General features: G+C 40.1%; 2 protein-coding genes across 2 annotated transcripts; one reads left to right on the forward strand and one right to left on the reverse strand.

Moving 5' to 3' along the window:
* Window positions 1–5,098: 5,098 nt before the first annotated feature.
* Window positions 5,099–11,685, forward strand: SPDYA (speedy/RINGO cell cycle regulator family member A). The gene is made up of 6 exons (XM_009905860.2): window positions 5,099–5,327; window positions 6,318–6,376; window positions 6,614–6,699; window positions 8,839–9,010; window positions 9,964–10,261; window positions 11,596–11,685. The coding sequence occupies exons 1-6, from the start codon at window positions 5,099–5,101 to the stop codon at window positions 11,682–11,684; spliced, it is 933 nt and encodes a 310-aa protein (XP_009904162.1). The 3' UTR covers window position 11,685.
* Window positions 11,686–11,773: 88 nt separating this feature from the next.
* On the reverse strand, window positions 11,774–13,415 carry TRMT61B (tRNA methyltransferase 61B). Its single transcript, XM_009906065.2, has 3 exons — window positions 12,918–13,415; window positions 12,141–12,221; window positions 11,774–11,950 (listed from the first exon to the last, which is right to left on the reverse strand). Exons 1-3 carry the CDS (start codon window positions 13,189–13,191, stop codon window positions 11,907–11,909), a joined length of 399 nt encoding a protein of 132 aa, XP_009904367.2. The 5' UTR covers window positions 13,192–13,415; the 3' UTR covers window positions 11,774–11,906.
* Window positions 13,416–15,430: the final 2,015 nt, after the last annotated feature.

A 15,430-nucleotide genomic window follows, 5' to 3' on the forward strand; every position in this document is an offset into this window, starting at 1 on the left:
ATCCATCAGGGACATACACTGAAGTGACACTGGACCGTTTGTAGTCCTAATGATATTGTCACATTTCTCAAAAGCAAGGATTTGTAGCTGTAAGGTGCCATTCCAGTACTCTTATTTGCTACCTCTAGTAGCAAACAGGTAAGCCACGTTCAGTCTGTTAAGCTTAGTCCTAGCCCAGGCACCGTGATTCTGTAATTATTTGTTTCACACAACTCATCTAAATCCTTCCTCTCTTCCCACGTAAGAAAAAGGTTTCTGGTGATAGATGTGGGTTTAGGTGGTTTAACTAGCTGTTCCTTTTGAATTCACTGGAACTTGTGTGACTTGCTACAGTGTTTATTCTGAGTTAACCACACGTTCAAGTTTCGCTTCAGGTTCGTTATGGTTGTTAGGAACTGAGCCCTCAGCTCACATCTAGAACGACTGTGATTGGGAGGCTGGGCTTTCCCCACAAAGTCGAGTCATCTCTACAGGGAGGAGGGAAGTGTTCTTTTACCTTCTATGTCACCTTCTCTGATCAGCAGGGAGAGTCCATAATTTAAAAATATGTATTTCACTGTGCACAGTGTTCTGTATTTAAAAGAACCAATGGCTCTTTTTCAGGACTTCATTTGAAAAGAAATACCAGGTGTTCTTCTGATGGTTCTTTATCTGTCTTAACAACAAAAATTCACTGGGAAAGATATCATAAGCCCAAGGCATTTTCCCCCTACTGCACAGTTCTATTTTATTTTAATTCTGTGTATCCTAGATACAATTTATGATGATAGCAGCCCTGTGTTTTTTCTTCAGTAGTGCTTCTGAATCTATTCATAAACACCTCAATCACTGCAAATTTTAAAGTGTTTTCTTTAAAGGAAATAAACTGCTTTGCAGCTGCCTTTTTGAACTTTCTACTTGATTAGCTATGCAACTCTTTATCTGATAGAATTGAATCCCAGTGCACTTAGGGAAACTCCCCCCCCCAAAAAAAAACCCAAACAAACCTCAAACAAATCCCAAAAGCAAAACAAGACAAAAAATATTTTGTATGCACCTCAGGTTTTTCAAACCCAGGTCTTCTTATCTGTGTCTGTCTATATCTATATCTAAATGAGTGAATATAAATAAATAAATAATCGGGTCAAACTATGCTATGAAGATGAAGAGTAGCTGAATTGATTTAACGTACACTTACAGGAAGGATTTGGAATCAGGCGCACATGAAATGGAGTGTATGAGCCTAGTTTAGCCTGCTGGTGGTGGCACAGCGCCCCCTGATGTCCACCAAGCTACTTGGCAATCGGAAAGCTACATCCTTTCAGATACTCTTGGATGAATTGTCCAACAATTTTCTAGAAGCTGGAGTTAATGATAAGCCAGGTTGAGAACCCCTTAAGTCTACTGTATCATACAGAGGATTTAGAGTGAGGTGAGGTTCTGTGTCCTTGTTGTCACTGTGTTCAAATATCAACCTTTCCATGTTGGTGTTTTTCCATGATGTTTCAGAGTTGCACCCCTGACTCATCCCCACCTGTACCTCAGGCTGCAGAGCCCTGCAAGGGAAGAAAAGTAAAGCTGCAGGCTTTCTTGCAGCTTTATCTCATACCTTCAGTTTACTCAAAGTCTGAGCCAAGGTTCTGCAGCTGGTCTTCATAAGAGCAGAGTCCTGGGTCCAGGGAGATATGGGGCAGTACAGTAGGAGTTAGAGAGTCACAATACCTGTTGAAAAACATGATTGTAATAGACTTCTGAGAGTGAAAAGAACAAATATTTTTTAATATCCTGTTGGTGATTGGTTTGAGCAAGAGGGGACATGGGTCCCAGGAACACCTGTGCAAATTAGGCCTTGAAGGATTTTCAGTTATTAATATAGCAATGGAGTAGGAGTTGTGGAAAAGTTCTGATTGCTTGGTATGCTGAAGTCAAGCTGCCCCTGAGAAGGGAGGCAAACGAGATAAGGAGGAGACAAGAGCTGGGAAAAAGAGCAATTAGACTGAGTAGAAAAATTCCACAGAGTAGTGAAAACAATGATGTAACCTTTTAGAGAGAAACCAATAGTATGTGTTAAATAAGAATAGAATTAACTATGTATAAGACTATAAATAATGAAGCATGGAACAATAAAGTTGGATGCTTTCTATCACTCATATTGAGTGCTGTCGTCCCTGTCTCCGTTCTCGTCAATATCCTGCCACAGAACCACCAGCTCAAAAGTATTTTTGAAAGGTGTGAGCTACAGGGGAAAAAAAAAAGCATAGAAACCCTGGAAAACGTTGTGTGGATAAAGATCTACATTGCAAGCTCCTTTTTATTGATAACCAAAGGCATACAAATGAGAAGGTGTAGAGAATAAGCAAGCATGCACTTCTCACTTATTGCTGCAGTTTTATGCTTTGCAGTGGAGCAAAAACATGACAGGAGCTTGTTACCAGTCTGAATGAATTAGATGGCTCTGTGCAAGGTTATATAACTTACTGCCTTCTTTTTCTGTGTGGAAAAAAAAAGTGATCAGAAGAATGCTAATTAGTTGAAAAGTGCTTTGAGTCCCTTTGATGAAAAGTATTATGTGAAAAATAAAGAGCAGTTTAACAGAGAGAGATTCACAGAATCACAGAATGCATTGGGCTGGAAGGGACCCTCGAAGCTCATCTTGTCCAACCACCCTGCCATGAGCAGGGACATCACCAACTAGATCAGGTTGTTCAGGGCCCCATCAAGTTTAACCTTCAATGTCTCCAGAGATGGAGCCTCAACCTCATGTCTGGCCAACCTGTTCCAGTATTTCACCTCTGTCATTGTAAAGAACTTCCTCCTCAGGTCTAAATATATGCATTTTTCATCCTCTGTACTGGTTTTGGCTAGGATAGTTACTTTTCATAATAGTAGCTTATATGATGCTTTGTTTTGATTTGTGACCTAAAAAGAATTGGTAACACACTGATGTTTTACCTATTACTGCGCATCAAGGCTTTTTCTGCTCCTTGCACTGATTCGCTATTGAGTAGGCTGTGTACACATAGGACGTCTGACCCGTACTGACAAAGTCAACCTGAAGACATGCATAGGAACAGAGAACCTCACAGAAACAAGTTTTGTGCCCCAGCTGATGTAAACTGTATTATCTCCACCTCACTGCTAAGTTCCCTGATTTTAGCCTATTCTATACACCACATGCCCGAGGTGACCTTCCTGAATATGCTAACTCAAAGCACCTAAATAAAGACCTCTTGCAAATTATTAATGAAAGGTGAAGAAGGACTAAACAGGCTTCTCATTGCCTTAACAAATGAGAGCAGTTGCACTTGTAATTGGCCCATAGAAAGGGAAACAATGAAATTGAATCAGTTTCTTGCCAGCTTCCTAGAATAAATCTTTAGCTCTTAAAAACATAATAAAATAAAATAAAATTGCACCAAATCTTGCTAGGAAAAGGAGTTTTAAATTCTTATTATATTTCAATAGCCTGCTTTAGACTAATTGCATAATACTACATGCATTGTCTTCTGTGGAAGAGCTAACAGCAGAGTGTACTTACTATGCCTACGTTTTGAATGAGCTTTAAATGAGCCTTTGTGCCTTGTCCCTCATGTCCTCTGTCGGAAATGCTTTAAGGGACCTTTTACAATGCTGCTGGGCAGATGAAAACATTAAAGTTTGCGAGACAGAGCGAGCAGCACCCTTTCCGCGCCTCACGCCGTGCCGGCAGCGCCGTTCTCCGCCCCACTCGGTGCCAAGCCGCGCCCGCGCACCTTCTCGCACCACACACAACCTCGCGAGGCGAGCGGAAGCGGCCATGACGGAAAAGAGCCGTGCGCAGGTAATGGCACAGAGCGATGACAGAAGGCGAGAGGCGCGAAACCCCACAGACATAAGCCTGCACCTGCTGCCCGCCCATAGGCCGTGCCTTTCTCTGATTGGCTGCCGGGACCTGGGCGGGCTTCGCAGGAATCGCCGGAACCCAAGGTAGCAGGTGGCGGGGCGGTTATAAGAGCCCCGCCGTCTGATTGGCTGCGCGAGGCGCCATCTCGAGCTGCGCGGTAGAAGGCGATGGTGTTGGGAGAAGGCTGCTGAGGAGAGCGCTGTGTCCGCGGTGGACTCCTAAGGTGCCAGCATCATCATCCTCATCGCATCCACGCGTAGCGGGATTGTTTTGTTGTTTTTGTGACAGCTAACGGAGAGCTGGGACGGCAGGCAGGCTGCTGTGAGCCAGCCTCAGACAGCCCTGTGCTCTGGAACGACACACTGCAGAAGTAAATGCATTTGTTCCTTTATAAAAGTAGCTTTCATGTAATCGTAAAACCGGTTTGTCTGGAAAAGATTTTTAAGACCATCAAGTCCTATTACTATTTACCTTTTCTAAGGCTGGTGCTGAACCGTGTCCCTCAGCGCCACATCTCTGTGTCTTTTAAATGCCTCCAGGGATGGGGATTGAACCACCCCGCTGGGTGTGGGGCCTGTGTCAGTGTTTGAGAACGCTTTCAATGAAGAATTTTATTCTAATCTCCACCTAAGCCTCCCATTCACACTCCATTTGGTAGCTTCTTGTTTTTTACAGTTACGAGCACCTCAGGTTTGTTTTAATTGGTTATGCTTTCAGGGTATATCCTACTCAAGACCTTAATGTTATATGGCTTGATTATGGTTCTGCCACCTCAATTCTGTTTACAGTCTTTGTAAAATACAGACTCACAAACTGGAGGGGAGGAATAGAGGGTGTTTTAGTAGACCTGAGTTAGTATGTACAAACAGCAACTTTCTCTGGAAGGCAGTTTTCAACATTTTGAATGGAAAAAGAAAGATTGAAAGCTCCTTCCACTGGGAGGGGGAAAAAAAAAAGAGGTTTATAAAGTTTTAAATAACTACATAGTTGGTCTAGGGCACAAGACTTAGATAATTGGTACTGAATAATTAATTTTTATATTGCCTGGCATACATACGCTACTGAAATGCTCCATTTGAATAAAATACAGAGAACTGCTGCTCAAACTGCCATTTGAATAAAATACAGAGAACTGCTGCTCAAACTGCCTGTTTGTTTTGTTTTTGTTTTTTTTTTTTGTTTTTTTTTTAGTTCATGTCGTCTTCTTTTTTTTAACAGGAATCTTTGCTTACCAAAATGAGACACAACCTGGTGTGCCAGACACCTCCCACTGTCACTGTTCGTGTGAAGTCAAGTGTCTCCAGATCACACCAGCAAAAAAACCTCAATAGACTCAAGCGGCCTACTTCCAATGACCAGGAAGCAAGTTGTAAAAAAAAGGTTGCTAGTCATAAGTATAAATGTCCAAAGGGACCATGTTTGGTTATTCAGCGTCAGGAAATGACAGCTTTCTTTAAACTGTTTGGTAGGTGAATAATGGCAGATCAATGGATTGGCTGAATAGTATAAAACTATTCTAAACTCAGTCTTGCTTGGGGAGTGCTCTTTGTATAGATACTAATGGCCTTGTCTTTGTCCAAAGGTATTTGGTTGTTATATTTAATGCTCAAGTTAGAAATACAAGAAGGGCTGATGAAAGGCATCTTTTTGAATTACAAATGAAGCCAAGTGGTAGAATAGTTTTTACTTCCTTTTATTATTATTTCCTCTTCCTTCCAGTTTGCTTTCTATTTCCATAAATATACATTAAAAAGTGCACAATGTTTTACACAAGGCTTAAAAAAGGGTGGACTCTCCATTTTTTAAAGCTGTTATTTATGGTGGGAATAAACATTTAGAGGCAGAAGTAGAATAGGAAGACAATCTGAGGAGTTCTAACATCTCTTTTGTGTGTGTATGTCTGTCATACAAAGTTTTGTGTTGATTTAGTGAAGAGATGAATAGTGGACGATTACACTTTGTTTTTATTTGAACCCTAAATGCAGAAGTGAATCAGACATATGGAACCTATTCACAGATAGTGAGGCACTGACCACAAATAATCAAGCAAGTGTTGCCTTCTAAAGGCTGTCTGGTAATCAAGGGCCAGAGATCCCAAGAGTCTGGTTCCTCAGAAATAATGGTATGCTTTTAGATGGAACTGCTTAAAGCAGGAAAAAGTTACATATGTAGAAAAAAAGTGGTGTTTTTCCAACTTCAGTTGCTTAGTGAGAACAAACAACGTGCAGTTACTGGATTTTCCACGTTGCCTCTGTGGTAGTTTGTCTTCCTTTGTCACATTATTATTATCAGCAGCACCACCACCACCTGTTTTGGTGGTTTGTTTTGTTGTTGATTGGGTGGGATTTTTTTGGTTTGTTTAGTAAAAGCACCACCTGTTATTTGTTTGCAAATACTTTGTAGCAAAGGGGTTAGAAGGGTGTGTTTGAAACGCCACAGCTTGCTTTCATTGCAGATGATGATCTAATCCAAGACTTCCTTTGGATGGATTGTTGCTGTAAAATTGCAGACAAGGTAAGAGGACTTCCTTCTTAGTTGCCAGAACATGCACTAAATGAAAAACCTGCCCCTGATCACCTGGTGCTGTAGTGCAAATACAGACGGTAACTGATTTTTTCTAATGTGTTCATCTGCTTTCCTCATTGATTAAAATAATCAAAATGTCTTGGTGCAAGACAAATGTGCACAAGCATTTTAGGAAGATGTATACTGAAATGCTATATCTATGCTTCATTTTACATTTTAAACCAGTATCTCTTGGCAATGACCTTCGTTTATTTCAAGAGGGCCAACTTCACAGTGAATGAGCACACCAGAATCAATTTCTTTGTTGCTCTGTAAGTACTTTTAAATTACCTGGTTTTATTAGCACAAACTTTAGATTATTTTATTCCTTTGTTTATGCCCCTGATGATTATTATGTATGTGATGAGGCTTCTTTAACAAGTGTGTAGTTGTTTGGGCTCTATATGAAGCACAGAAACATACTGCATATAAAAGTGCACCTCTCTTGCAGACCACCACCTGTCTGAAAGGAGCTTGAGGAGGGAGCAGATGCTTGTGTTGGTGCAATGATACAGTGTGGTGTTCTGCCTACCAAACTAAACCTGTGAAGTTTTTTTGTGCATTACTAGTAATATATTCCATCACAACCAACCCAGGCTTGGGGCAGAGTGGCTGGAAAGCTGCCCAGCAGAAAAGGATCTAGGGATGCTAGCTGAACATGTGCCAGTGTGTGCAAAGGTGGCCAAGAAGGCCAACAGCTTCCTGGCCTGCATCAGGAATAGCGTGGTCAGCAGGGAAGTGATTGTCCCCTGTATTCAGCACTGGTGAGGCCACACCTTGCACAGTGGGTTAAGTTTTTGGGCCCTCACTACAAGAAAGGCATTGAGGGGCTGGAGCAGGTCCAGAGAATGGCAACAAAGCTGGTGATGGGTCTGGAGAACAGGGCTGGTAAAGAGCAGCAGAGGGAACTGGGATTGTTTAATCTGGAGAAAAGGAAGCTGAGGGGAGACTTTGGTGCTCTCTACAACTCCCTAAAAGGAGGCTGTACCAGGGGAGGTTTAGTTTGGAGACTAGAAGAAACTTCTTCACTGAAAGGGTTCTCAAACACTGGCATAAGCCTCCCAAGGAGGTAGCTGAATCCCCATACCTAGGAGGGTTATTTTTCTTAGAAGCATAGATGTGGTGCTGTGGGACATGGTTTTAGCACCAGGCTTGACAGATTTAGAGAATGGTTGGACTCCATGATCTTAAAGGTATTTTCCAAACAAATGATTGTAAGATTCTGTATGCAGGACAATACATAGCAACACAGATGTGGCTCATACTTCCTGTTTTAAGATCCCCCTTTTTGTAACTTTGCCAGCCTGAAAGTCATTTGTACTAAAATGTGTCATCATGATACACACCTCGGGAGTGACGTACTAAAGTTTCTGTCAGTATGATTTATGTCGGCTGTAAAAATGTCTCTAGAGAATTTCTGAGAACTTACTTGAAGAGCTCTAAAATGTCTATACTTTGCAGCAGAGGTACAGTCAGTAATCTCTTTATTGAGCCTAGAGAATCTCTCCATATTTGACTACCCCTATAAAGAGATTCAGCATTTTCTTTCATAGTGTTATGGTGCTCAGGACATCTTTTTCTGTAATCATGCTTCTCAGGTGCTTTGATTTGTACACTGGTGGTGGAAGAAAGATGGCTGTTTTCTTCTCCTGTAAATGCTGCTCTGGGTAGCATCCACAGAGCAGGGAGGAGGAAGTCATCTGACTCCACTGAAGGGAGAAAAGCCAGGCCAGAAGAAAGGGACAAAGGGTCTGGTGAGACTGGGGGCTACAAGGAATGTTTGGGTTAGGAGCAAGTGAGAAAATTGTGGACGAGGCTAGAAGCCATACGTTTATCAGGCGCGATTTACAGTTTAGTACTGAAGAGGAATCAGAACCAAAAGCAGCACACAGTGAAAGCAAGCAGAAATATGAACATGAAGAAAACCATCAAAGGTTTTCATTTCTACATGAAAGTAAAGCTGTATGTAGATATTTGCTGCTACTAAGTTAAAGCAAGCAACATAATTTTACAACAACCGTTAATGAAGTGGAAAGTAATGGAGTTTACATTTTCATAAGGTAGTCTTAGACTTTATTTAGAGTATAAGTCAGAAACTGTTTATTTTAGTGCAAAGACAGCTTGCCAGTTTGAAGAAAGCTGTCAGGCTATTAATTCTTGCCTATCTGCTAATTTAGGAGACTCTAAAAGCAATTTTTACAGTAGGCTAAGTTTTTATTCACCCAAAGGATAACATACAGAAGTTCCTGATTAAGACAATACTGTACTACAGAGAGAAGGCTCTATTTTGTTAAGCAGTATTTCTGACAATACTGGAAAGAGAACTAGTAACTAATGTTAGAAATCATACTGATACAGTGATTTAAGCCTGAACAACATTGACAGACACAAGCATGTATGTATATTTGAAGGTACCTGGCCAATACAGTTGAAGAAGATGCTGAAGAATCAAAGTATGAGATTTTCCCATGGGCTTTGGGAAAAGCCTGGAGAAAGCTCTTCCCTGATTTCTTAAAGTTAAGAGATGAGCTGTGGAGTAGAATTGACTACAGGGCTATTGTAAGCAGACGCTGCTGTGAAGAGGTAGGGAGGGGTTCAATATTGTACATGCTCAAACAACAACAATTAGTACCAGCTAACAATCTAGCTCTGTATAAGTAACTCCTTTTGTAAGAATGATAATAATTTCCTTTTTAAGAGTATGTTATATTGCACTACTGTTAACAGTGAAGTTTTTTATTGACTAGTATCTTTCTGCTTTATGCAAGCGCTTTACATTTCACTTCATTCATTTCAGAAATGATGTTGTGTTTGCTTTACAAATTCTATGTTTGTACCCAAGTAAAACCTTCAGATTAAAATGCCAGCACCTCAGGTGAGACTTTAATCCCTTCAAAAGTAGTAACTTCGTCTGACCTTCTAAGGTAAGAGTTTTTCACAGCATTAAAAAAACAGGCAACTCAGAAGAACACACTTGTAACATTCTCTGTGTTAATGCAGTGTTATAGAAGGGGGAAAAAAAGACATTCCTCGCTTTTCAGGTGGAATATATCTTTCTGGAAGAGCCTTAACATGTTCTAAGAAACCAGTATTCACTACAGCTGGTTGAAGAGAAACTCTCATTTACTCTAGAACCCCATTTCTGGGGATGGGATTGGGTGTTTACAGAAAAAATACAAGGAATGAGGCAAGTGTAGAATGCTTTTCCCAGCTTCCAAGGGTCCTTAGTTCAGTGACACTGTGACTAGATGATGCCTAGTAGTTAATAAAAGACACCATCTTCAGCCCAAGTACAAAGCATCAGTTGGTATTTGCTGACGATTCACATGAACATACAAGGCTGCAAGCTGTTTCCCCACCTGATTTGTAACTGGCTCACTTACTCCTAAGGAAGTGAACTTTCTAGTGGGACAGAAGCAGATAGATAGTAGACAATACCCATTTCAGCTATGTACTCATTCTCTGCCTTGCACAATTTGGATCCCTTGTTTAGAGCTGTACATTTTCCTGTTCTTGTTACGTTCTCATTCTCCTAGGTGATGGCTATTGCTCCAACACATTACGTGTGGCAGCGCGAACGTTCCACACATCACAGCGGAGCTGTGAGAAGCTACCACAATGCTGAAGCGCAGCTGCCCCGAGGCCCTAGCGCTACTCCTACAGTCTGCCTGCTGTGTGGGAAGAAGGGAAGATTCGTACGACTAGGATTATCGTCATCTTCTTCCTCATCTACTGGCACTCTGGAGATGATGGACTTGCACTCATCCCAGAATCTGACTAATGCCCTCCCAACTGAAAAAGTGCTTGCTGACTCTTCTATTTGTCATGTTCAAGGTATGGTTTGATACTGCAGGTAACCTGCAGTTACTTCAGACAACTGAGGCCACATTCACTCCTCAGGCTACCGTAGGGACTGCTGCTTTCTTAGTAGGGCAAGACCTGATCTCTCTAAGCAGACCCCCTTATGACAGATGCAGTTACCCTGACAGAACTATGCTTTTACTGCCGTAGTTTCATTTTCACACCTTGTGTCTTGACTTCCTGGAAGGACCAACACTTTTATATTTGGAGTCCACTCCAATTATCTTCATTTACTAAAGCAGATTTTGGGTTGCCTGCCAGTCTATTTAGGCATTTATTACTATTCTTGCATTACAAAGTAAGTTGAAAATCCTATTTTAAATACTTAGAATCGGCAAGAAGAGTAAAAATACTGGGGTGTGTCACACAACTTAAAAGAGTGTGTGTTACCCAAGTTACTGTGCTTATGTTGAGAGCACTGCTTTAGACAGGGCAGGCTACTCAGTTGCTGCCAGCAGTTTGACTTTTAAAACTGGGGTACAAGCAGAAAACAGAAGAGTTTATTGTGGAAATTGTTTTATGTAATAGAATCTTTGCACATTAGTTTGCTCCATATGGCATCCTGAGCTTTTGAGAAGCCTCCATCACTTGCAGCAGTTATGGGGCAAACACTGTTTTTATTATTGAGTGGAACACACTTGAGATGTGAACTTCTGAGGGAGCTGAATGAGGCCTCAGTTCTGCAAAGACACTTAGCCATGGCAGAGTTCATAGTATACTTAATCCAGGGTAACAGTTAGTTATAGCTCTAATGTTTATTTGCATATGTTCTCACCAGTTTACAGGATTGCATTAGTGCTTTTGACAGCCTCAGGGCAGCTCTGATTTCTCAAGGGATCCCTCAAATTTGAAATTAAAATTTTACTTCCTTGAGATACAGAACAAATCAGGTGTCTACCACAGGTCATTTAAAAAATTTAATGTATTTAACATCACCCTGTGCTTATGCAGAGCTTGCACAAGACCCTACAAGACTTAGTTTTACATCTATTTTTACATTAGAGATCTGCCTTTTCATATCTGACAAAAGTCAGAAAAACATGTTTGAGTGTTAGAGAGTTCTTTATATATAGTAAAGCTCAGAAATAACAGGAAACTTTTAACAGCTGGTCTTGTTGAAGTAAGCGCAGCTTTATCAAGAGAATGGATTTGGCAAATTTGAGTTTCTCTTTAGGGTTGTGCTTTAAGAACATTGTTCTTAAAGAAATTGGTAGCCAGTGAGGTCAGAAGCTGCTGCACCAGCACTTCAAATGGTAGACTTTGATCTATTATTTTCTTAATAATTTTTTGCTCTTTATTTCTGGTAGACTGTCAGAGCCCTTCCAGAAAAAGGACACCAGGTAACAGCTTGAAACAAGACAAATCCATGGACTGGTTTATAAGCAATGAAGAATGAAAGATGCTGGGTAAGAGAGAAACAGGTACTGTGCTTTGCAGAACCATCCATGTCATACCTGATCATTCTGTTCAAACTTTTCCCTTTATATAGCAGATGGGATTTCAAATGTTACATACAGTAAAAATCAAAGCAGTGACACAACTTGCAAAGCTTAGCAGCTACTTTGTCAGACTTTATTCTGATACAAAACTGAAATTAGCAGCTAACATCTCAGCAGCATCAGGAACGCAGTGGTTGAATCTTTCTCAGCTTGGTAAGGAATGCTAATTAAAAACAAAACAAGTTGCTACTTCAGTATGTCAATATACCATGGGGACTTGATTATTAAGTTTTATCATTTCATGATATAGTAACATGTGAAAGAACATGTGAAATTCTAGTACCAGAAAAAAAGTTTGGAAAATAACACTGAAGATTAAAAAAAAAACCCCAAACATTTTCCAAGTGTCTCACCTGAATGGCTTTCCTGCCAACAAGATGGTCTAGCAACATAAGGCACTGAGCAGTATGATTCAGGATCCTCAGGAAGCGACTCTGAGAAGTAAATGCAGGTTTTAATTCCTTCCAACAAGTTTAAAGCACAGATGCAGACCAGAGCTGCCAATGTGCACGGATTGTGTTTTCCCAACGTATTTTCCTATTGGTTTTGCTTCTGTTGAAATGCTTTGTTGTCCCCTCTCAGGATGCTCAAACCTCTTTGCTTTACTATGGGTTTGGCAAATCTGTACTAGCAGGAGGCATTTGGGGAGGATTGCCAGAACAGCAAGATTACAAAAGAGAGCACACTGGTAATGTTTCTTCTGTGAAATTCTTCAGCCCTTCAGGGTCCTCTAAAGCAGCTACAGGACAAATACAGAGGACTGAATGTTATGGAAAAAAAGGCAATTAAAATCTGTAAATAGTAGTAGAAGGGCAGCCATTCCATATTGTATTTCTCTAAATAAATTTGTAAATAGCAGCTAAGGGCACCCATTCTGTATTTGCAGATTGCAAATTGTTTTCTGTTCAGTATCTGCTTTTAATAAGATACTGAAAGTTAAAGTACCATTACCATTAATATATCCTTTCTCAATGTGGCAAGGTATAAGCTGTCTAAAAACTTGTTATTCACAACAATCTCAGCTGACCTAAGGAAAAATTACTGCCTCTTCCTGCAAACCTTGCCTTCATTATATCCTTGGATTATTATATTGCAGTGACAGGCTATCTCAGCAGCAGTAACACTCTTACCATTGTATTCACTTTCTTGATCCTGAATGTCCATTTCTTCATATTCCTTTTGAGGTGGCTCTTCAGTATTTTGAGTTTCCACCATTTGGCTTGGTTTGGAATTCTTGATTTTAGCAGGGACTACCAACCAGTTTCTGTGAGTTACCTCAATGATTGTTTCACACATGAAAGGGAGCTTGTAGGTCTGTATTCTGTCTAAAAGGTCAATAACCTGTGTGATACTATTGAAGAAATGCAAAGGATAGAGTAATAGTTCAAAAATCAAATCATACATTGTTAGCCCCAGTTTTACTGCCTTTGTCACATTCTTTCTCTTTGGTTTTACAGCAGTCCTGCAGTTTTAGCATGAAGTAGCTAGCAACCTGACTACTCAATTGGAAAACAGTGCAGTTAGAGAGTGTCATTAAGTGAAAACTTCCACTGACCATAATGACACTGTTCCCAAAGTAAAGGCCAAAGGATTCAGCCAAGCGTAATTTAGACTGACCACAACTCCCTAAAATAAGAAAAAAAGGAAAGAAAAAAAAAAAGTACATAGGAAAAAAATTGTTGAACATTGAATTAATTCTGTGTGTATGTTTTAAAAGACACTTGGTTTTGTAGCAATGGTAGGTGATGCCTGAATGCAGAAGTGCCAGGAGGAAGTACTTACTTTGCTAAATACACAGCGCACACACCACCTGGTTTCAGACTCGGGTGTACCACAGACAGAGCTGTCTGAGGGCTAAGCATATCCAGAACTATCTGCAAGAGAAAGAGATCTATGTTTTCCCAGTAAGTATTAACATATAGCTTTAAGTACTTGGGGAAAAAAAGGCATTTGTCTATAGAAAATGAATGCATACAACAGCAGTATGTAATCACAACCAAGTTTTGTTACTGCCTCTCAAAACCTAAGGCCCACACAAAACCCCTTCTGTTTCTTCTGTTACTTCTATTAAGCAGAAGTTCAAATAGTGTTTCACCAATGCAGGAGTCCTGGGTTAACATTAAACCTCTTGCTAATCAAATTCCACAATGTTGACATGAATAAGAACTTTCAGAAAACTACATTTGCTAGCACATTTGGGTATCCAGTCTTCCAATGTTAACCCAATGTGTGTTCAAGTGCACCTTGATCATGAAAAGTTGCACTATAGGCTCAACATCTAACTTGCTGTTTGTTTCAAGATTTAGAAAACTTCTCTTTGGCAATTTATCCATCTTCTGCTATTCAAACTATAAAATAGGCAGTATCTGAGCCTTCTTGGAGGGTTGTTACTTGTGAAGTTTAAAACAAATGACATTTTAATGCTATTTATTTGATTTCTTTGCTTGAACTGTTTAAGGCAATTGTTGTTTAAACTGTTGATGCAAGTAGTTTGTTTTACATGGAAGAATGGTTAACATCCATCTGTTTTCCCTTTACAACACCTGGGGAGGAGAGCAAGCAAAAGCATTCCTTATTCAAACCAGGCCTTAGTTACATTGTGTGCTCTATAGAGCTGGTGGCAAAGTATTTGCATATTAACATTTTTAATAATCTTGTGTATTTCTCTTAAATTTAATGTTTGAAATCTGTTCCTTGGTCTGACACAAAACCATCCCTTTCCCCAAAACACAAGAAAATAAGCTTGTCTGCTCACAAGACAGCAGGGATCAATTTTATTGCTGTACTACAACCATACTGCTCTTTCATTTAACTGTAACCAAAACCTTGAAAATAGTTGGTAGCAGAAAAATAAAGCCCAATCTTTCTTTCACTGATGAAGATCTGACTGTTTTTTCTCAGATTACACTACAATAGTCCAATAGGAGGTGTCCTTTTCCATGACAGGCAGGTTGGATCTTTAATGTCCCTTCCAAGCCAAACTAGTCTATGATCCTACTATATGGCATCTAGTTGTGTGTGTGAGCATCAGAGGTTTTAATTTCTCTAGGAAGATAAATGTTGAATGGGAGGATTTTTTGGACTTACTGCATCAACTGTTAGAGATTTCATATCTGCAGCAGCTGTTGAAATGTCTTTAAGAATGAAATCCACGTTATCTGGCCACTCTTTCACATGTCCTATTTCCCACGCAGCACGCCAGTACCTGTAATTCTTCTTAGCTAAATTATGATGATCTTCTCTGATTTCATAACTTATAACATGTCCTTTGGGCCCAACTGAAAACAAACAAAAGATACCAGCCTTACTGCTTTTGCCCCCCTGTAATAAATTAATTTAGAAAGAAAGGAGCACAGTGAATAAAAACTCCTAAGTAATAATACACCTTTAAACCTCAGCTTCACTTTGGGAAATAATCACACATGAAGCAATGAATTAGTTTATTTTTTCTTCACATTAAAAAAAAAAAGGAAAACCAAAACCAATATGGAGATGAACTACTGGCTTAGTTCTTTCATGTACTGAAATCCCCAGGTGAAGTAAAGCAGCTAGTGTAGTACAAACTGTTCCTCAGATGCCCTCCCAATGTAACTCCTGCAGCAAGTGACAACCTGACCATCTGTGGCCCCATCAATCTGTGATT

This window comes from Dryobates pubescens, chromosome 2, assembly GCF_014839835.1.
Source record: "Dryobates pubescens isolate bDryPub1 chromosome 2, bDryPub1.pri, whole genome shotgun sequence".
Taxonomy (NCBI): domain Eukaryota; kingdom Metazoa; phylum Chordata; class Aves; order Piciformes; family Picidae; genus Dryobates; species Dryobates pubescens.